The 23739-nt window shown below is 31.9% G+C and overlaps 1 protein-coding gene across 1 annotated transcript in view; it reads right to left on the reverse strand.

Annotated features, from left to right (window-relative positions):
* Positions 1–23739, reverse strand: part of LOC100863469 (lachesin) — a 162598-nt gene that overhangs the window by 17261 nt on the left and 121598 nt on the right. Inside the window, exons 4-6 of the mRNA XM_003697592.4 lie at positions 12134–12286; positions 3756–3878; positions 1405–1542 (exon numbers count right to left, since the gene is read on the reverse strand). Coding sequence (XP_003697640.3) covers positions 1405–1542; positions 3756–3878; positions 12134–12286 — 414 coding nt within the window. The remainder of the gene's footprint in view (positions 1–1404; positions 1543–3755; positions 3879–12133; positions 12287–23739) is intronic.

Raw genomic sequence — 23739 nt, forward strand, 5'->3', positions numbered from 1 at the left:
ATTTATTTAGCTATTTTCCCCATATTTACTTGCCGCATTTTTTCGCATAAAGAATTTACACACAGAAAATTATTCGTAATCGTCGGAATCGTAATTCCATCGTTATTTTTCCATCAAGAGAATATAAAACAGTGAGAAAATATCATATTTCGACTTGTTAAATATTGTCCTTTGTCCCAATAACAAATCCCTCTGTTTCTCTCTGTTATTTTTACTGCATGCCACGTAATCCAGACACCGCGATCAACTTCCAAACACGCCTGAACTGACAAAGGATTAACCGTTTCCGCAAAAGCTTTTCCGTAACCAAGGAAAACGATCATCGGGCCAGGGCGATTTCACCCTGGGCTGCTGTGTCACTTTTCTTCCTTTTTTCCCTCCCTCTCTCTCTCTCTCTTTTTTTTTTTTTTTTTTTTAATCCCCTTTTCTTTGTTTCGTTCCGCTCAATCCGTACGAGTTTAACGAGTTTCTGTCACGCAACGCGTATTTTCTCACGGACCGGAGTCGACGTATCAATTAATTCAGAAATAAGAATGTGCGATTAAAGATGGCCGTGATTCGGTAACAAAGAAAGAAGGAAATTAAGATACACGCGAGAGGGACGACGAGACGTGTTATTAATTTTCAACGCGTTAACAATTAACTCGAAGGGGATAAAGCGGCACGCACGCGCTCCATTGTTTCACGTGCGTGCCCCTTCAACATCCCTCCTCCTCCTCACTCTTCGCCAATTATCACGAAAGGATATTAGACTTTAAAGGCAAGACAATTACGTTAGATTGAAATAATTAAGCGAACCGCGTTAGCGTTACTTAGCAGTGTAGTAAAGTTTGCTAAATCCCGTCTTTCGAAGATATTTGAGGTAAAAATTTGGGAAAATTCGTTTTCGAGGAAAATTCTGTTTTTTTGAAGTATAAAAAATATTTTCTCGTTGATGATTGGTTTAACGTTTTATATCTTGAGAGATGTGAGTATTTTTGTTTCCTTTTTCAGAAGCGGGGAATAATATTTATGATTATTTGGAACTTTTAATTGTCAGATTAAAATTCTTTTTATTAAAAAGTATTCCTTCTTGCGAATGATAGATCTCATAATTAGATTTCTATTATGAGCCTTTTAAGAAATTTATGACAAAAATATAATTTGAATTCAATAACTACTAATAAATTGTTATAAAAAGATTGCATTCAAAAATTTCTATTCCAGAAAAATAGATAGATGGTATTCTTATAAAATGATGAACCATTGAAAAAATGTATCGTTCGAAAAATTGTGAATTACTTTAATATATGTAATAATATATACCTATATTAAAAATTTAATTTCTTATTCGTTATTTGAATAAAAAGAAAAAAAAAAAATAAAAGCATGTCATCTCAGAAGAAAAATTTAATATTTGCATACCATTCGTAATCGTTTCGTTAGACGGCCTAGTCCAATAAGTGATTGCTGTTGGATAAGCCTCGCTGTGACATTCTAGGACGAGCGTTTGACCCTCATAAGCGCCAACTAACTGGTTTTCAATCCATACCATTGGCTGAACTGCGAACAGAATTTCCATTAATATTTCATACACCTTGTATCTACATATGAAATCAAAATTTTCTACCGTTAATTGCTTCCTTCGCTTGTACAGTCGACTAAACGTTTGATAGAGAATATAATAGATTTTGAGAGAGTTGCATTAATGAATTTATGTGGTGATGGATTTGTACTTAAATATTAAACGTAATACAAAGTGATTTTGAATTGACATCAAATTTATTGAAAATTAATTATAGAAATGTATGGCAGAAATAAGTGTTCAAAATCCTCGTGAATTTTTATATTTCTACTAAAATTTTAATATTTAATAATACAATTTTTAATAAGATTGTTAGTTTTTATGCTTTTTTTTTTTTATAAAGTATCAAATATTTATCAATAACTATCTAAATTTTTTCAATTTTTCGAACTGTACTAGGATTACTGAACAGAGATTCTTCTTCAATTAAACATTTTACATTTTATTTTTATTCATACGAAAATTTCGTGAGAAGCTGATGAGAAATAAGAATAAATATCATTAGATCATCATCATTTTTTACGATCATAGATTATTTTAATTCCATCCATCGTTTTCTATGTTACTCATCCCATATATTTTTTCAAAGACAGTATGAACTTTTAAGAAAAATTCAAAACAAATCATTACTCCAAAAATAATATAAACTGAGAGAAAATGCAAATTCTCTTTCTACAAAGATTACAATTAAATTTTATAAATCCCCAATAATTCCCTCATAAAATTTGCATTAACTAATAAATTCCACATGAAATAAAATTATAATTTCCAATTATCAAAGAAGATTTTTAATATCGTATAATTTCATCTGACACACAATTGTTAAAAAAAATCCAATTTACAATTTATCCAGCAGAAATCAATCAAATTGCAAAATTCGTTTCGTCAATATCAAAAAAAGGGGGGGGGGGAAGAGAAAAATGAAAAGAAATTAGCGCACGCGAATTTTACTACAGATTCGGCTGATGGAATATTTTCAGCTCAAAGCGGACGTTTCAAAGGCCTCATATTTTAATCAATCCGGTAAGATGGTCGACAAGCCGTGACAGCAGAGATTCGCCGGTGGCGGAAAATATTTAAGGCGTTACTTGAGCGGTGGAAACAATGGTCCTTCGCATCTGCCATTCACGGCCTCCCAAGTGGCGTCATTATGGTACGGCTCTCCCCACGGGGAGACCACGACCACGTAGCCAGACCTTAAATTGCATTTTCCAACGTGCGTGCACAATGCATTGTTAACGCTTTCGGTTGTTTGCCTTTGTGCCGTGCTCGTGACCCATTAACTGCTCTTCGAGTCGAAGATTTACAAACGATTAAATTCTCTCTCTTTATTGAAATTATACGAGCGTTCTCCTCTTTATTTTCAGCGGATTTTTAGATATAGGCTTAGGTAAATGCGAAGGTAAATTTTTAATTTGAGTATGGATTTTTGACAATTTTTATTGTTAGAAAGAATTAGATTAGTTACGGTTATTAGACAATTTTTATTAATTTTATATTTGAACTTCTTAAAATAATTTTCGTGTGATTTATGACTCTCGATTCTTCATATAGTATAGAGTAAATGATTTGGTTATTCTTTAGTTATAGGATAATGATCATTTTTGAATACATAATTTCTATAATCGTATAACAAAATCTGATAAATCAGTGTTTTGTAAAAATTGAAATATATACTTTCTCACGTACTAATATATAGTGAGTCACAAAATTCTATGGAAGATAGATCTTTTAAAAACATTTCATCTAAAAATATTTTCTACAACAGGATAATTAAAAGGAGTATTAAATTTCTTTATAGCTTAAAATATTGTTTGATTGAAAATAATATTAATAGGTACTTTAGGATATCATTATCATTGATTTCAACGATATAAATTATTAATTGAATTTTCCTAACCTGTACAAACACTTTTATACACTGACTGTATACAAAAATAATTAATTCATGCACGAGACATTTGTCTATCACTTAAACAACAAAAATTAACCGCGAGAAACAAACTTTAAACCCTTTCTTTTAAAATTAAAAGGTATCAGATTTTACCAGATCCAACCACAAAATTTTCAATGAGTAGCGTAGAAAGTAATTCCACATGATTTATAATTTGTTATATATATATACGTTGTTCTCGACAAACAAGCGCGCCACCACTGAAAATACATATGCATACATATTCAAGATACGTACAGTAAACGTTGAGGACGATCCGCTTGCTCACTGCTGGCGGCACACCGTTTGACGCTATGCACAGATACGGTCCCATGTGGGCACGCGTGACACGCGTTAGCTTCAACACGGAGCCCTGGCCTACTGTAACAAAACGTGTGGAAACGTATAATACACAGAGCGGCGCGTGTTCCATTTTATTGGAGCTAGGTATATAAGCGGGGCTGGTCTCGTTTAAAACTGAGATACTTTCGAAAAATCGCTATCTCGCTCGACCAGGTTTGCAACCCTCGAATGGAGCTGGGCTGTGATGCGACCGCATGAAAACCGAGTGCATTAAGTAGTCGATTTTGCTCCCGTTTGTATATCCGTTGTGACGTTTTTTGGCTAGTTGATTTTTCGTGTAAAGGAAGCGAACTCTTTTCAAGCATTAGGAATTCTATCTCACGTTCGTGGAATATTGATTTTTCATGTGAAATTAATTTTCTCTTGATATTATTATTTTTATATTCATTGTCAAGAAGAAAATTATCTCTCGAATGGATAAGATATGCGAGATTAATATAATTGGAAGTGAGACGGAGTTTAGGATAACATTTTTTGAAACTTAAATAACTTAAATAAAAGAGAAGAAAAGTTATTTTTCATAAAGATATTTAAAACCAATTTTTTTGATGCTTCAGTAAATCGTATAAAAATTATTATTAAATTATATTAAAATTATTTATTTAGCTGTATTTCAATCTATGTACCTTCCCATATAAAATGATCTTTTCATTTTTATGTTTATTTTTGAAATCAATTTACATCAAAATTGAAGCAAGGTTCAAATACTTTTCAATAGCAAGTGTATTCTAGATACACGAAACACGTAAATCGTTAAAAAATTCACCAATTGTTTGCCTAATCAGTGGCCATGTTTACGTGTAATAACATTGCCGTGCACCAAAAGCTGGTAAACGGTTGTAATCCGGTAGAAAATATTCGAATCACGAGGAGTCTGGATGCGATATACTTGGCTCGGTTGAACGTGACACACAAAAACGGAAAACCTGCTTAAAGGATTTAATTAGATCGCTTGAAAGGGCGTGTAAGTGATGTAACCGCTTTAAGGAAACCTGCTGTGTGCCACGTGAAATTTCACGTAGTCGACGATTTATTAAAGTAGCGAGTATACTGGCAGGAACACGTGAAAGGGGATGCTAATTTTATGACGTTATGAACTTCAATGGCGTATGTAATTCGCGGATCTGAAACGGTAGAAGTTCGCGTACTAAGAATGTATAGGCTGATAAAGAAAAAAGATAAGTTTCAGAATGCGTAGATAATAAACACATTGAATAAAAAAAAAAAGTAATAATGAAGAATTGCATGTGTTAACCATCTTGATTTAAGGAATAAAGTGATTCTTTCTACACTGAATACGAACTTTGATTATGGTACAATGTTTTCTCTACAGATGGATTTCGATAGAGCAACGAGTATTCAGTATAAAAGTGTTAAAGTATTGTTGAATGTAGTAATCGAGATATTTAATTTTGTTCATCTTATTATTTTGATTACATGAGTGAGGAATAATTTTAATGAAATTTGTTCAAGTCGATAAATAGAATATGAAGATACTATTTTTTAGCTACTATATATTATAGTAATATTCAAGTAAATGAATAACTTGATAAGATATGATATAATTACAGTGATGTGTACTAATAAAATCGGACGTGTAATATGAAATAATGATTAAAACAAAAGAATAAAATGTAAATTGCATTTATAATTTATAATGAACATTTTCTTTGTTGTTTGTTTTCTTTGTTGTTAAAAATAAGGATAGATTGTATTTTTAACAACGTTAAACAGTAGTAGTAATTTATTTCTTGGAAAATTTTGAGAGAATAACAATGTGCCTTAAAAAATTCAGATTGTTAATAGAGAGTTAAACTATTATTGCTTTTCATGGAAAAAGATGAACTTTTCAATTATTAACTCGTTAAAAGTTTCAAACTTTTATTGTAAAAGTTTAATAATTCGAAGAAAATTTCACATAGGGGATTTCACATAGAAAATAAAAATTCCTTTAAGAAGCAACTAACAGTTTAAAGAGAAAAATAATCTAAAAGTTTTCTTTTTTTTTTTTTTTTTTTACGGAGAAACTTTCTCACTGTTTACAACTTCTCATTTTAACTTTCTTTTCCCTTTTATATAATTAGAAATTTTAGTCAAAATTTATATTATTCCAAGATACGCAATTGTTAGAATTTAATATAATTATGTAAAAAATTAATTATTTAATACAATTATTATTTTTTTTTTATTTCGATTATATAACTTTAAATTAACTTAATAGATTTCGAATTTCTAGAAAATACGAATTGAAATTTATTTTAACATATATTATATACATATAATATAGTGTTTTTTCATGGACAATATAATTAATTGATTAAATTTTATTATATTTTACTATATCCATACAAACAATTTTTCATATGATATTTTTTAAATATATTCCTCTCAATCGCAAAATCGAATAGGGCCTAGTTTCATTACAAGTCTCTCAATTTCCAATTAATTATTAAATGACCAATTTCTAATTTTCCAATTTCTCACTTTCGCACGATAACAATCATTTATCTTCAAAAAAAAGCAAAGAAAGAAGATATTAATCGAACGTAAAATATATAAATTCTCAATTCGACTCTTAGAAACGCAAAATCGAAGATAAACCGTAAAACGATTTATCATCCAGAGTGAAATCACACACACACACACACACACACACACACACACACACACACACACAAAACTTCTTAAATCATCCTTATAGACATTTCGTCAATACAGCGGAAAATTCTATCGGGAAGTTGAAAAGAAAGGATTTATTTCCGGTAATTGATTCGATCGGAATCGCGGGAGAGAAAGAGAGGAGGCGAAAAAGGCAAGCACATCCCTTTGAACACCTGTTGAGAAGAGCATTCGTTCCGTTGAAAATTCATTTCACGCGTCTGTCTTTGCTGTCCTCGAGCTAATTAAACGAACAGCATCCAGTTGTTCTGAAATTAACGACGGGAAGTTTCATCAGGGGAAAAGATTTTGCTTTTCATCAACCATGGCCATTAAGCTTGCCCCCGTGTGTGTCGGTCGCGCCAGGGAGAATCAACGCCTGGAGGGATAAAAAAAAAAAAAAAAAAAAAAAAGAAAAGGAAGAATAGAGGAGAGAAATCGTGTACACGGCCAATGGAATATTTTATACTTTCCCCTCTATTTATCGCCTAATGGAATCGAATTGTGCGCCATTGTGAGGAAACGACAGATGTCGAGGAAGAAGCGGATAAGAAGAATAAAAAGAAAAAAGAAAAAAAAAACGAAGCAAACGCGACAAATGCTTGGAACGATTCCTTAGAACCTATTGGTGGACGATAAAAAGGTTCATCCGGTGAATAAATCAGTGGAATTTCATTCGTATCTTTGAGGCTTGCCTGTGAAATCCCTTTTCGTACGACGAGCCATCACACCTCTCTGATGTTGAAACCTATGAATTCGATACATCCTGTTGCTCCAGTATTGGATTGATTCGATTCTTATAGGGAATAGTTGGATAGATTTCGAGTCGAAGTCGGATGTAGATCGGATCTGGCGAACGATGATGAATGGGGATCAATTCAAGCTAAAATATCAATTTTTAAAAATGAGATAGAGAAATCGAGTAAATCTTGTTATTCATCTCTTTAATTATATAATCTCTTAATTAAATAAAATTTTACAAACTAACTATTTAATTGATATAATAATAACAGGCATCAATAAATTCTCTCGCTTTAAAGAAAATAGTATATACTTGCTTATAATGTGTTACTATCGATTTATTGAATCTTATCAAACTCGAGAAACTCTCAGCCTTTCTTTTTCATTAAAAAAAAAAAAAAATCACTAGAAATAAACCTCAAGAGTTTCAATTCTTACTTAACACTTACACCTCTTGATCTTGGAGGAGACCGTCCTCTCGAAGCTGTCCTCTCGAAAAAAAAAAAAAAAAAAAAGAAATAGTCCAACCCTCTCTTCGAGATCCATTCACCAGAGGGTCTTAATTAACGAGAACCTTGACCATTTATCTGGCTTGAGAGCGGCTCAAAAATTGTCGGCTCCTTTCGTTCAAAGGAGAAACCACAAACGCGCTGCAATTGTCGTCGTCGCCTCTGTTCTCAATTCTAAGCTGGAAGGACGAGGAGGATGGAAAGGCGAGAAAAGAGGGTGGCGAGGCGAGGTGAGAAAGGGTTAGCAGTAGAGACCTTCTCCTTTACGCACCTGCACAATTCGAAACGTCCCTTGCACTTCCGTGTGCAATTAGTCACGAAACGGTTGAACAGTCGTGCAGGATGGCTCGAGGGGAGGAGAGAGGGAGAAAAGAGGGAGGAAGTGGACAAGAGGAATGGCGTATTGGGACAAAGAAGAGGAGTGCTTCGAACGAGGAGATGGTAATTGAGGAGAGGGAGAGGGGGGAGGGGAGGGGGGTAAAACGATCGCTTGATAGTTGGGAAATTTTTTTTCAGGGAAGATTTTACTTGATGGGAAAGAATAGATTCGAAAACAAAGAAAGAATCGATTTTCGAATTCTCGAATATGATGAATCGTTCGATCTATCGATACGATTCGTTCCCACGATAGAGACGGTTAATTGATTGGCACACTTCTGAGGAGGTAATTAATCCTTTGGATAGAAGTGAGTTAAATTGATGATTAAATTATCCGCGCTGAAGGGTAACTTTGATGGGGGGTGACGTTACAAATGCGTAGCCGTTCAAAGTGTTTGAATGCTACGTGTGCTCTATTTACACTCGATTGTTGATCGATTGCTATTTAATACTTGTGCGATTAATTGATCAATTTAGATTCTCGTTCTCGTTTTTTCGTGAAATTAGTACTGAAAATTTTAAATGAAAATACAAATTTCGATCTAACAATATAAAATGTATAAATTATTGGTTAAAGATATTACTCTTTTATAAGAATTAGATTCGTTTTAGGACACGTTTGCTTGTAAAAAAAAAAAAAAAACTCGCGAAATAAGAGATTAATAAATGAAAAAGCACGACAGTTTGAAGATTAAAAATGGCAAAACGATATCGAAAAATTAATCGAATCTCCATCGGTCTGTCTTCATTCTGGCACAGACTGATTATTATTAGGAATTTATTAGCAATTTTCAGATTCGTCGGACGTTTTCGTGACTTGTTCCGTTGTAAATTAGAATTCTCGTTGGACAGATCGTTAGGAATTCTTGACGGATGTTCGTAACTAAGATAGAGAATGATTTAAGTGAATAAATGGAAAAGTTGTACGGATAACGTGTCAAATGGTAACGTCGAAATGAAATAAAATCATTTTTGAATAATGTTATTCCTGTTACATTAGCGCATGCGACAGAGAAGTCCGCCCGACATCAATAAACGTATTACTACAAAATCAATTACATTTCATGAACAGTGGAACACACGAATAATGCTCGATTATGTTAATCTTTGACAGTGATGATAGAGAAAATAAAAAGTTTCTCTAATTATTTAATAATTGTAATTAAATTTTGAATTCGTTTGGATATTCGTAAAAACAAGTAATAATTGAAATTGTTAAAAATTAACAATGAATATAAATTTATTTTACAGAGATATATAAATTTTAATTCTTAATAATTTTTAATAAAAATGATTTTTCTCGTGAAATTTTCTCGATATTAAAATTTTTGTAAAATATCTTTCGATAAAATTAATCAAGAGCAGACTTTTATTTCCACGCATTAAAAAGAGATATAAACAAATTTTATCACGTTTCAAATTCGAACATATGATACGTCTGAAATGGAGAGAGTCAAAATTATTATAAAAGCAAATAGATATGTTTAGATATTTAATGTAATTTATTTACATTAACTTTTTAAGCATTGCGAGATAAGTAGATTGCGAGGTAAATTAATTAAAAAATAATAAACAGACGAATGCGAAAAAGAGATTAATGAAATAAATTTTGATTACTCTTTACACTATCCATCTTAAAATTCTCTCCTTATATCAAATTGAATCGTATGTTTTAAATTTTAAATTCGAATCGATCATTTTAATCTATTTCTACTCATTTTGCAGAATCGAGTAAAATTTTTTTCTTAAATGATTCTCTTGAATAGAAGTACAATTGTAATTACATTCAATCAACAAAATTGAATTATATTTGTCCTTATGTACTAATTTGCAAAATCAAAACGATTTGATTATTAAAACAAAATTATTATACGTATATATATATATAATAATGGAAAAATAAATATGTGTGTATAATAGTTTTGTTTTAATGAAATTTAACAAATCAAGATTATTTCTATGTGAAATATTTATTTAATTTGTACGTATATTTATTCTCAGTTCAAATAAATATTTCCACGAATTATATTTCACATAAAAATAATATTATTTTCTATTTTGACATCTTAGGAACAAATGTTTGGTAATTAAATTTATTGAATTCTATTTAATTCATCTTATATTTTCACTAATTCTATCAACTTCTATTAATTTATTAGATCCCCAGTTTTAGATTATCTCTCTTTGTTAAATTGCGAATCTTTATGTAATCTAATTACATTAATTTTATTCAAACTGGATGAAAATTCTTCAAAATGGATTTCCTTTTAGATTCTTTTAAATTTCCAATAATTATATATAGAATTGCATTGTTTCTGTATTTCAATCGATACAAATTTTCATTTTTCTCTTTTTCCTTTCCCAAAGTCTAACAAAGTAGAAAACTAATATCAAAGTTTAATGAATCTGAAACAAAAGTTCAAATCTTCTGAGACAGAAAATAATCTTGTATTTATCTGGTTGTTATCGAAAGATAAAAAGAAAAGTGATTTATTGATTTAAATTATGGTAACATGGAACTACCTATTTTCAAAGATTAATCGAAAATTCTATTGGTAATCTCTTTCTTTGAAAACGTCATCTAACGTTATATATTAAAAATATACCAATTCCTAATATTTAATAGTTTTTTAAAAAATATCTAAATATTGTTATCTTATATTTATATTTATATACAAAAAATTTTGATAAATCTCCACATTATTCAAATTCACATTACTTATTTTTAACTATTTTATAGATACAATCGTAATAAGATTATTCATTTTATTCATTGTCCACTCATGCACTGCCCAAATTTTCTAAAATATTAATATAATATAATTACTTTCTATATTTGTTTGAAATAGTTTAGAGAATTGGTATATTTCTGACGCATATATATGTTATCAACTCTCTCGTGCACGATTGGTGACCGTGCAAAAATATCAAAGAAACGAACACGAGGGACGATCTCGTCCAGATTGCTATCAAAACGTAGCTAGTCTATCCTCGCTAATAAAGATCTGGTGCAATCAGAGAGGAGGATGAGACGGGTCGAGCGGGTCGTGTCACAGCTTTATTTGCAAGAAGGTTGGGCAAAGTATGCTCCTCTGCAAGAGGAAAGTGGCAATATACGTGGAACGAGGCGAGAACGATTGTCGGGTAACAATGGCTGTAGATGGAGAGCAGATATAAATGGAGGAAGATACGAAAGGTAAAAAACACACGGTCAGTCGGTGCAGCGTGGTCAAGTAGAAGCTACGTCGAGATTGGAGAAGGCAAATTGGGTCGAATAATCCATTGACCTAATTTTCTGAATATCTTCATTTAATGAAAACCATGCGAGGACTATGAAATATTATTATTATTATTGACGTTTGATGATTGTTTTAATTTCTAATTTTTATCATTTATCTTTCTCTCATTAGTTTAATCTTTTTGAACAATTCAAATGAAGTTTTACACTTAATGAAAACCAAATATTATTATAAAGATTCTTGATGCATTATCAATTTTTATCTTTATGATAAGATATGTGCAAATATTTAATAGGCGATTTGAACAATCATTTAATCTATTGTCAGAAACCTAACTGATTTGATTAAAATTTACTTAATATTGTTGCGACCACACAAAATGAAGGATTCGAAATTGCGATACAATGGAAGAAAGAATAACTCCTTGCGAAAAAATACAGTCAAAAGTATAGAATCGAACATTTTCATCTTCGATAGATATCAAACTTAACCATTACGTAAGAATATGCATCTCCTTTTTCATATGCACATTCCATTTTTATAATTTCTTTTTCTTGACAAAAAAAATATCCAGGGAGTTGAAATTTTATCAAGAATCACGAATGAAATATGCGCATATTTCAAACCTGTGGTCCGCAAAAATCAATATCATATCAACATCGTAACAAAAGAGCATAACTAAAGGCGTAAAAATTTACAAGGAAGGGAGATCAATGATCAGTAAAATTCCAAATCCAACACCACATACCTTCGTGCGAGTTTGCCTGGGTGCCTGCAACTTCGCGACGCCACGTGACCTTCGGCTTCGGGGTGCCGGTCGCGGCGCATCGCAACGTCACGTTGCTCCCCTCCCGCACCTCCATATCCGTGCTGGTGGAGTCGTCCAGGATATCCGGTGGTACTGAAACAATGACCACATTGCAACGACAACTATAGCCCGCCTCCCTCGTGTACCGAGCGCAACCTCGCGTACAACTGGCACGCTCGAGCGCGACGCCATTCGCTTGGATAGATGGCTATCTGGCCGAAATCGGCACCGATCTACCAATGTCTCGTTGTGTATACGCAAATATTTCACACCACGAGGGGGCCATCCGCGCCAATTCGATCGTAAAATCCGGGAATCGTTCGGACGCTCGTGGATGAACTATACAGGATTGAGTTCAAGTGTTGGGCGCTTATAAATCGAATTTTTTGTATAAAGATTCGCTTAAGAATCGGATTATTATTAGTTAAATGATTGTTTTGATTTTTTCATTGTGTTGAAATGTTTCGAATCTCAAAATTTAAGTACCATTCGTTAGGTAGAATCTGTTATGAGTTATATATGGAACTATGAAATTTTGAAAAATTACAAGGAAATGCAATATATATTTCATTTATATTTGACAAGTAATTCATATAGCAGGAATCGATTATATTTCTGGTAACTTTTAATTTTTCAAATAAGAGTTCAAGGTTTAGATAAATAGGCTCAAGCTTACATCTGGTTTATTTGTAATACCTTGATAAACTATTGTGTATTTTTTCGTAGTAGATGTTTATATAATTAAAACGAAGCTTGGAATTCAAATAATAGCTTGAACGAGATTCGCGTAAGTGTCGAAAAATAATACTTGACTAACAATATAGTTTCATTAAAAAATAAGAAAAAAAAAATAATATTTAACGAGACTACTATTCTACTCTCAAACATTTTTTTTCTGGAAATATTCATAGAGAAGCGATGAATTATTTCTTTCACGGATTCTCGAATCTACTCGAAAGTATCGATTTCGATTGGAAAATATACGAATCTTGTTTGTCAATGTTCAAACGTACTTGAGGTATGTTTAATCCCATCACTAGCGAAACGACGTGCTCCGATTCACCAATCCGTGTCTCTATTGTGCGGTGACGCGTTTAAGGTGCCTTCGATCACTTGGAATCATTGCGTGTAATTCGTTTCGTTTGAACCAGGCTTTGAAATTACGCGACGACGAATTTTTCTTTCGCGAGTTTTTGAATCGTATTGGATCGAAATTTGATATTGGATGCCTGATGTTTGGGATGGACAGGGTAGAATGTTATGTAGCTTTTGTCGGGAAAATATATGATGGTAACGGTGGATGTTAACAACATAGAAATAGAAGTTTTGGTTATACATGTTTTGTTGGAATTTGTATTTCAAAAAAAAAAAAAAAAAAAATAGTGAACGCGTAGCTTCTTTGTAAGTTTTATTTTCACGTGTACGATTATTGTTAGTTTTATATTTGTTCGTTTACGTTCGTGACGAGGAATAACAACGAAAAAATGGATTTAATTACTTAATTGTATCTCTATCGATTTTTTAATTGCTGATTAAGTACAGGTTACTGACACAAGTTGGAAAGTTTAAATGGATGATTGATTCTTGCTTAATTAACACTTAATACTATTACAGTTTGGATTCTCGACGATGAAAATAAAAATGATAAAAAGATAGAATATTTAAAGAAAAAAAGAAATTTATGAAAGTAATAAAGTAATGATCTGACAACAAGAGTTAATCACAATATGTAGGAATTCTGAATCTTGTAATTGTATGATTTTCATACATTCGTTATTTTATTAGAATAATCTGTTTACATCTACTACTACATCTACTACATCTTCAGACCATATTTACTCCAGTGTAATACATTCAAAGAGAATAAGACAAAAAATCACGATGAAACGAGAAATAAAATTAACGACTACTTTGTCTCTAACAAAATATATTTGACATGAACATTTTTTAAATTAAGAAAAAAAAATTCTAACAAAAATTATAATATCCACGTGTTATTAATTAATCTTCTGATTATTACTCATTAATTCTTCATACAAAAAAAATTTCACATAATTTTACTTTTACACGAAACTTTCGTGGATGGCTGTACATTAAAAACTTTCTCCAAATCCATAAATTGAGAAACGGGAAAAGAAATAAATTACACAAGGCTGTAAATTCAAAGAAATGAAAAAAGTTTCATAATATTTGATACGATCAAGGATTTTATACGTTTAAATTTCCCAAAAGCTGAGAATTGAATGGTCCTTATCACGGTTCTCTGGTTTCGTTTCTCTCTCGAATGTGAGAGAAACGGAAGAGGCCGCGGCACTCCTTTGTCTCGTTGCCATCGATTCGTGATAATTGGCCACGATAATTCCGCTACTTCAATCGTTATTTCTCGATCGTGGTAGAAGGGAAAGGGAAGAAGAGTGTTTTGTTTCGCGCGCGGTGGAAATTAAATGGCGTATCGTGGCGCGAGATGATAACCACGCTCTTCAATTTACCGAAGGTTATAATTTCAATTTAAACGAGAAAGGCGAAAGGGACTTTATCGATTAATGTTACCATATATACCTGCAATTTCACTTTTTAATCCTGCAAGCGTTTGGGGCTTACAGTTTCATTCGTGTACTCATTTACTGAAACTTGGGGGAAAATAGAAATTTATTACGTGGTGCGTGGAAAACTTTTTATCGATTTTTATTACGAAATGAAACGAATCGTGTTATTTTTGCTAAAGACGAGTTATTCGATCAGTTGTGTCGTACACACGCCAGGAAAAAATTAATTATACAGAAAAATTACGATTTTAAATGATTCGAATCGTGATTTTATGGTTTTGGAAATTCGTCTACTATTAAAAAGTACCAATTCCTTTCCAATAATTTAATTTATGAATTATAGATTTTGAATTACGTTTAAATTTTTTAGTATTTTTCTAGAAATTTAACCGATGACAAAGAAGAATCTATTTATTTATAAGGGAATTCAAAACTTAAACAAATCAAAACTTCTGCGTGTATCTATTATTTTCAAAGGATTTTTTTCTTTTTTTTCTCGCATTAAATTGTTTCGTTCCATTACTCCTTACAGATATTGTTTTGATAAATGGATATCAATATATATCGATTTTGCAAAAAGTGCAATTTACATTCGTTAATTGTATATTGGTATCAATCATTGGAACATGAAACTAGTTCCTATCGATAGTTTTTTAAAAAACTTTTAGCTTGTTATTAAAATTGAAACGTTATGTTCGTTTTTAACACTTTTTTATGTGTTCTATGTATACTATTCTACATATCGTGTTTCTTTTATTCGAAACAATTGATAGAAAATAAGATTGAAAATTGAAAAATGCTAAAAATTTTGAAAAATCATTTCAAAAAGTAATAAAATTAAATGAAATTGCCCAATTTTTTTAATTTAAATAAATGAAACTATTGTGTATAAATTAAAGTGAATATTAAATACATCGAACGTGTATTAAACGCGACAAAAAGGAATAAAAAAAAAACGGAAAAATTAAAATAAAAATTTTCCCTATAAAATTTGAAATTAAACTTCATAATGTAATATGATAATGCATTTTATGCATTTTATTGATAAGATTTTATTTAAAAAAGATACTTCATAAAAGTATCTAAATTAACAAAAATTTCAATTATTCAATGAAAGAAAACAAAATTGGATAGAATTGCTTTCGAATATTTCGTATCACTGATGTTCAATGTTTCGTCCCGCAATTTCGCGAGAATTCTACTAGAAACTTTTATAAAAAAAACTGTATTTATTTCAAATTCTTAGTAACAATGTTTGGCATTATGCCAAAGAAATATATAAATATATAAATAAATTTTTAAAACCATGAAATTTGAAGATATTCAAAAGTATTGGAAATCTTTATAAAATTTGACTGTCTTAGAAACTTGGCTAGCTTCACAATTCAATGTTCAAAATTTTATATTTGAAATCCAAATTGAAAATTTGAAATTCAAAGATTGGACGAAATTCAAAATTCAAAGTTCAACGAGCTTCGATTTTTTTTGCATATAAAATATTATCATTCATAATAACATACTTTGACATACTCTAAATGCTAATTATATTCAAGAAATCCTATTTAAAATATAATAAGTTGTTATCAGAATAAAAGATAATGAAGAAAGTTATTGTAAAAGAAACTAAATTATATCGCTTGAAGTTTAGAATTTCGATTTTAAAGTTTTTACTTCTTTCATCCTCAACTAGTCGTGTCATATCCAAAGAGCTTTTTAAGAACAAGGTAGAAATTAGTTTTTAACGATCCTTAGAAACCCGTATACTTGACAAACGATTCAAAGCCCGGAGAAAACTTTCCCCGCAGACACAGATGCTATTGCAGCCACTTCTTTAAAAAACCTGCACCAAGTTTGCACTAAAAGAGAGATTATATCTTTCAAAGTTAATGAACCGTTAATTAGTTGAAAATGAAAAAGAAAGAATCCAATATTTCAAGTTAAATAATATAAATAATTTGAAGGAGATCGATTAAAAATTTAGAATCATTTTCATTTTCGTATTCAAATTTTTGTTAAATTAGTGCTACAAATTTAATCAATAGTATCATTTTTTTTTATTAATTTAATTTTCTTCGATATATCTTTTACGAAATAATTATTTTAATTAATTAAAGAAATTAATTTATAATTTCCATGGAACATATTAATGGTATTTATAATTCTTTCAATAGTTAAACGAATAAAAATCAATAAAATAAAATTATTATTAATTTTATATATTGCGTAATTCTTGCAAATAACTTATCGATTTTTATTCTGAAGTATGGCTGACATTTTTATTATTAAATCAATAAGTATCTTCTACGATTTATGGATCAAAATATACTTCTCTCAATACACACTTCAAGACTATCAAGTATACCCTGTATCGATTAAAGCGATCAAATTTCTAAAGGATATTCAAATTTCTAAGAAATATTTCAAGTTAATCATGGATTTTCTTGCAGAGATAAAAACACTAAAGGGAAAATGTATAAGCCTTTATTAACTATATCCTTATATGAAGATCACCATTAAGGATAACCCTTTTCTAAAAAGCTTTCTCTCTCTCTCTCTCTCTTTCTCTCTCCTATAAGCACTGAGTTCTCGAAGACGTGTTCAGAAAATGAAATAGTTTAAGAACGAACTTTTCACGAGAAAATATCTTCGAGCGTGAACTTTTCATCCAGCTCTCTCGCCCATTTATGCAACTTGTTACCCTGATTGGAATGATCAGACAGACAAAAATGAACAGAAATTTCGGCCATATTGAATTATCATGAAATCAAATAAACAAGCATCAAAAATATAAACACGTGTTAACGAGCAAACGTTTGAAATTGCTTGTCTCGTTCATATCGAATTGGTGATAATTATACTGCGTAATAAACGTTGACCTATTATTTTCAATTATTTTAAAATCATGGATGATTATTTTTATTTGTATCCTGTTTCGTATGAAGAGATTTATCTTTGGTGCTATAAAATTAATAATATTATCAAAGCAATAATTTTCGTTTTTAAAAACGGAACGTGTAGAAACGTGGTTTTCTTTATGAGTAATGCTTCTTCGGGGCTATAAATATGACAAGATTACTCCAAAAAAAAAAAAAAAATCAGATTTTTGTGAAACTGAAATTAACGAGACCTAATACAATTCAGTTTGATAAAACATCGTGAAAAATATTTATTATATATATCAAATTAATTTTTGCCAATCATTCGAGGTTATTAACAAATTTTTTAATGATTTTAAATTTGATGTTTTTATAATTATTAAAACGTGAAGACGACTTTGGCAAAATTAATACCGGTTTTCATTCAGATAGAGATATAACAATATATTTGCAATTAATGTATTTCTACTATTACTAATATTTTTTCTAATGCTTTAAATCTAATTACACGTGTACAACATGAATATTGTACTTAACTGTGTAGGATTTCTATATCAGACGGGTTCTAGTTTATAATATATCATCGTCGATCGACAATTCTATTAACCCTTTTATATACGAAATGTAATATTGTATTTTAATTAAATTTCTAAATGCAAACTAGACAATTATAACGATTTTGAAATACGTCATTGTATAGATCTTACATTTTATACAAGATATTTTATATTATATCGAATAGTATAAATTAATATATTTATTCTTATATCGAATCTTTATATTTACAACGAATGTGTAAAAAAAAAAAAAAAAAAAAAAAGAATCAATTATACATTCGTACTAATAGAAAAATTATTCATCCTGACAAATGCAGCGATCGTGTGACCATTTAAAAATGGTGGGTGCTGTTTATTAAGGGTGGTAGAATCAGAACTTGAGCTCATTTATTTTCCGCTTTGATTTCGTATCATACAGATCAGGAATTTAAATAAGTCCCTTATATAAAAAAGAAGAAATAGTGTGGAAGGCTATTAGGTATATTTTGTCATTCATTAATCTCTATTTACATCATAATTTAGACTAAAATTTAATGAAACGAGATAAAATATCTTATGATTTATTCTTACAGTATTTTTCTTTACCAGATATTAAATAACGGATAATTGGATCATTCTCATATTTGAAACTTTCGAATATTAAGAAATCCTAAACTTTTTTTAATATCGAAAATATAAATTTTATTTGTTTAATTCTATTTCATATATTATTATTGAAACGATAGTTATTATAATGGATTAATTAAATTAATTTTAGTATTAAATATTTATTTATTTTTTTTTTTTTTTAGAAAATCGAAACATGTTCAAAAAATTTGAATTTCAAACATAAGTTGAATTATCTATTAGACTAATATCACTTAAAAAGTTTCTTTATTTTTAGAATTAGGACGCAGAATATCACGATAAAACTAGTACGCAAAATTTGCATTCATTTCCATATCGTATAACGTAAATCGCACTACACCTTTAAACATATTAATTTTTTGACTCTAAATCTAGAATCCCTATTTTTTTTTTTCTCATTCAAGGAATATTATCTATCTTAAAAGAATCACAAATTTTTTTTCCTCGCTTTGTACGAATGCGAAACTATGGACCAATGCAAACGCGTGTTTTACCCCGATTGACAAACACGCAAAAACACTTTGTTACAGAGATATCGAATTTCCATTTGCACCGTCTCATCGAAACTACATAATCGAGGAGGAATCGTGAATTATTTTCTCGATGCACGAACTAAATTATTAAACTCTTCTCGATACAATTCACAATTTACGGGCAAATACAACACCGTATAATGGAAATAAAACGAATAACAAATTTCCCGTGGAAAATCAAGTAAACGCGGGGCCATCAAGCAAAAAAGCAATTGGGCCGGGTCGTGGAGAAAAATATCAAGCTATGCGTAGTGCAATTCATTTCTGGCTACGTCGTAGCGACAAAAAACCCTCGTATCCGCAGATAGTATATTTATTGATACTGGGAAACAATTGCGTCGAATTTATTATTTCGCACGTGTTTCGCTTGACAACGTGCTGCGGTTCCTTTTTGTTTTCTTTTTTTTTTTTTTCCGCGAAAGTTTTTCCTCTTTTTCATCGCAGATTGCGCGAAACATCCGTTCCATTTGCGAAATGAACGGGTTATTCTAAATCTTTAAGACAGCAGAAACTCCTTAAAACGTGTAAAAAACGAGCAATGTTTAGGAATATTTTTCACTCGTGAATCGATAAGTAAAAAAATTCGTTTTTAAATGTTACAAAATAATTATTAATTATGAAGAAAAATAACGTTATAGATTTTATCAAGAAAGAAAAATAATAATATAACCTACTAGTTGTGTTACATAAAATCAAATGCTATATTCGATCAAATTGATATTTATTGCTCGCTTTTCTAATAAAATAGAAGAAAATAGCAAACAACGAGAATTTCATTGTGATCTGAAAAAAGAAAGATCCTAAAAATTGGATAACGAGAAAAATATTTGAACAAAAAAAAAAAAAAAAATTCCATTCAAAAAATATTAAAAATTTTCACGGAGGGAATAATTAGCATGGACGGGCAAGGAAGGAAATATATTATAAGACTTTACGTTAGAGAAATAAGACTAATTAAGAGAGAAAAAGAAAAGTATGAAACGAACGAAAGGACTTTCACGTCCACCTCAGCTCCACGCTTCTTTAAGACTCGTGGAAAAACATTTCGTGCCTCGCATAACGATTCGCTCGACACGTGCCAAAATTCAAACTGCCAACTTTCCCGACACATGGCAGATATCATCATTATTACGCAAATTATTTCGTCCACTTTGTTGTGAAGATATAAATCCGCTCCATCCGCGTATAATAATAAATTGAACCGATTAAAACAGAAGAATTGAATCCTTGTATTATCGACTCTAATCCCATAATGCAATTAAATCCCAAAATTCTCTCGACTGAACATCAGAGCCAATCGAACGCGCGGAAAGTGTGTGAGAAGAGCGCGTGTTTTCACGGTGTTGTAGTCAACAGGCCGTAGTGGGTAAAGCACAGCGAGCGATAAAGGAAGGAATTTAACGAGGGTTATACGCGATAAACTTAAGAGCTTACCGGGGCACCCTGGAAATTATTGTCCGTTGCACGGGGGAGGCCACGCTTCAGTTCGTCCACTGGACTAATGGAATTTCGGGAATTCCATTTGAAAGTTAATCGCGTGTTTCTCCCTGCAACATCCCGCGGAGAGCATTTAATTACTCGCAGAAACGGTCCCCCTAACTTATTTACGCGTGTCCACCTACCAGCCGCTAACAACACTCGTGCTGCTTCCATGCAAATATAATCTTGCCCCGTTTACGAATTCATCAGCGCCCCCTCGGCCGTCCAGCTGTTCACCAGCTAAACGGTGAATTATGCAAACTACGTACGACACACGGTGCTGGAGGAAGAGGAGGAGGAGGAGGAGGAGGAGGAGGCCCCTTTTCCTCCGCAAAAATTCCGCTCGATCGATCATCAAAGAGCTTAAGGGATAGCGCGTTTCCTGCGCGACCTCCCAACCCCCTGCTCTTCTGACGCCTTCGCGAAATGGCGGCTTTCGTCGACCGATCCTCGAGCACCGATAAAGAAGAAATTTAACGAGGGGTTAGGCGGAGGTTGTTCTCTGGCTCACGTTCTGCCGTGCTCAGCGACTGGTAAATGGGCTTGTTGCGGGGCGGGAGGGGGGAGGGACCGGCCAGTTATTAGGGCGAGTCGAGCCAGGAAGGTGTTTAATAGCCCACCAAGAGTACAATCACGAGCGCAAGGAGGAGGTTTTTGGTACAAGGTGTGCACTTTACATATATTTGCATCCCACCGCGGCAAATTCGACATCAATCTAGGGGAGGGCGCGAGCAGCCCTCAGGTGTCTCTATCTTGGCCGACCGGACTCCTTCCACCCCTTGATTACACTGTCTCGAATTCGCGTTTCCACGCTAAACGGCTTCCTTTGTGCCCTTTGTTCCACCGCTGCGGGTGGTCCTCTTTCTCTTGCTTTTTTTTCTTTTTTTTTTTTTTTTTTTTTGGTCCCAGGAGAAATTTGCAAGGGATGGGTGTTGGGTTTGGCTCGAAGACAGGTCTACTACGGACGCTTTGAGAGAGTGTACGAGGAGAGTTGTGTGTGTACGGTGGATTTGTGATTATGTGGATTTATAGCCTGAGACTCATTTGCAACCTCGTTAAGATCGTGGGGTTAGTGTTAATTGGTCCTTGTGTACGGAGTGTTAGAGAATAGAAGTCTTAGTTTTCTTTTTTTAAGAGATTATACTTTTAGCGAGTTTAAAGTTTAAAATCTAGTTTTTTTTTTTTTAGAATATAATGTTTTTAAGTATCTTTTTTGTAAGGTTATAAATTTAATATGGATTGTGCAATTTTATAGTTTAATTGTTAGATGTACGTGTGATGATTTAATTGATATAATTTTTTTGCATAAGTACGATTTCCTTTTCTTTGGTATATTACAATAGATGGTGATCAAATTTAACTCGTTAATATCGATCAAATTATGACAAGATTCGTCGTTTGCAAAATTAATTCACTTGCTTTACAGTACGATCGAAAAATTAATCAATTTTATAGAAAGAGCTATATAATAAAAATAGTATCTAATGATAAAGATATTAAAATATCAATGTTGATTTAAATTAATTGAATATCTTAATCTACTATTACGTGATAAATGATTTTCCTTGTTATTTTCAAAAATTGTCTTTCTTAATATCGCATTATAAATTTTCAAAATTTTCCATACCTTCTTTTATGCGTATCAGAAAATAATTCGAAATGTAGATATCAAAATATTCTCATTAAAATCGATAAAAGTATTATTTATTAATCTCAATATGGCGATTGTCGTATTCTCATGAACATTATTATAAAAATAATGCAAAAAAGTAATTAAAAGTTGAAAATCAAATTCCAATATTTTTCCTTTTTTCAAGATAGGAAATTATATCTTATCCATTTCGTCTAAAATTTAACCTAGTTTAACAAGCGCAACCATTGATTGTAAACAATCTAACTTAAATTAAAATTATAATCCTACGTAGATCTAGTTCGCTTCGCAAAATATCCAAGGAGTAGGATAAGTAAAACTAGAGTATCATAACCCATCACGTTGTAAACTCGATCTAACCCAAACATAACCTAAACTTAGTACAAACCAAATTTCAACCGAAATCAAACTCTTCGAAGACGTATAGCGTCAAAAATAATATGTCTGGAAATAGCAAAGAACAGCCAAAATTATGCATACAGAATTGAAAGATCGACTCTAGATCGATTCTTAATTATTCGTTTCAAACGCTCGAACAAAAAAAATTCCACGATTCGATTCAGGTGATTCACAAAATAATCGTTTCTGCCATACCCTTCCTTCTTTTAGAGTATCTCTTACGATACTCTTATGTTTCATCCAATCGCTGCCATGCATTCCCCTGGCTTAGTGACCCAACTAGCGAGACAAACTACCAACGAAATAATCAGGGATTAAATATCGGTGCAACGTGGTGGCAATCACGCGACCAGAGAGACACCAGTGCGGATTCTAAGGCGACCGTAGTTGGGTAAGTTTGACAAGTTGGCGGTAACAGGAACGGTGGTACCAAGTGCCAAGAAAGTTGCGGGGAAGGATCGGTTGATGCATGGCCACGGAAGAAGGATGCCGCCTAGCCGTCCAAAGGACGTGTTCCGCGGGACCAAGGGTGAGTTACGAACACACGGAAAACGCTGAATCCGTGCTTAGCCGAGTTTCCCAAGGAGGGCCGAAAGATGGCGGGGAAGGTTTCCACGCGAGGCGCAATACAAATTCGACCGGCTATCTCAGAGATTCGGCTGCGAATATTTGCCGTAATGGCGCGTCCATCCAGCATGAGTGCAATAGCACAAAGTGTGAATTCGCCCTGAAATCTGAATAACAGTGAGCGTAAATTCTGCGAATTCCTTCCTCATCGCGGAATGATCCTTATTAAACTTCGGAGTATTTGTTGGCTAATACCAAGGAGATTTTGGGATTTCTCGCTGGTTTTTGTCGATCTTGGATTTGGTGAAAAT

Source organism: Apis florea, unplaced genomic scaffold (assembly GCF_048593485.1).
Source record: "Apis florea isolate Af1SG1 unplaced genomic scaffold, ASM4859348v1 contig_3756_pilon, whole genome shotgun sequence".
Lineage (NCBI taxonomy): Eukaryota > Metazoa > Arthropoda > Insecta > Hymenoptera > Apidae > Apis > Apis florea.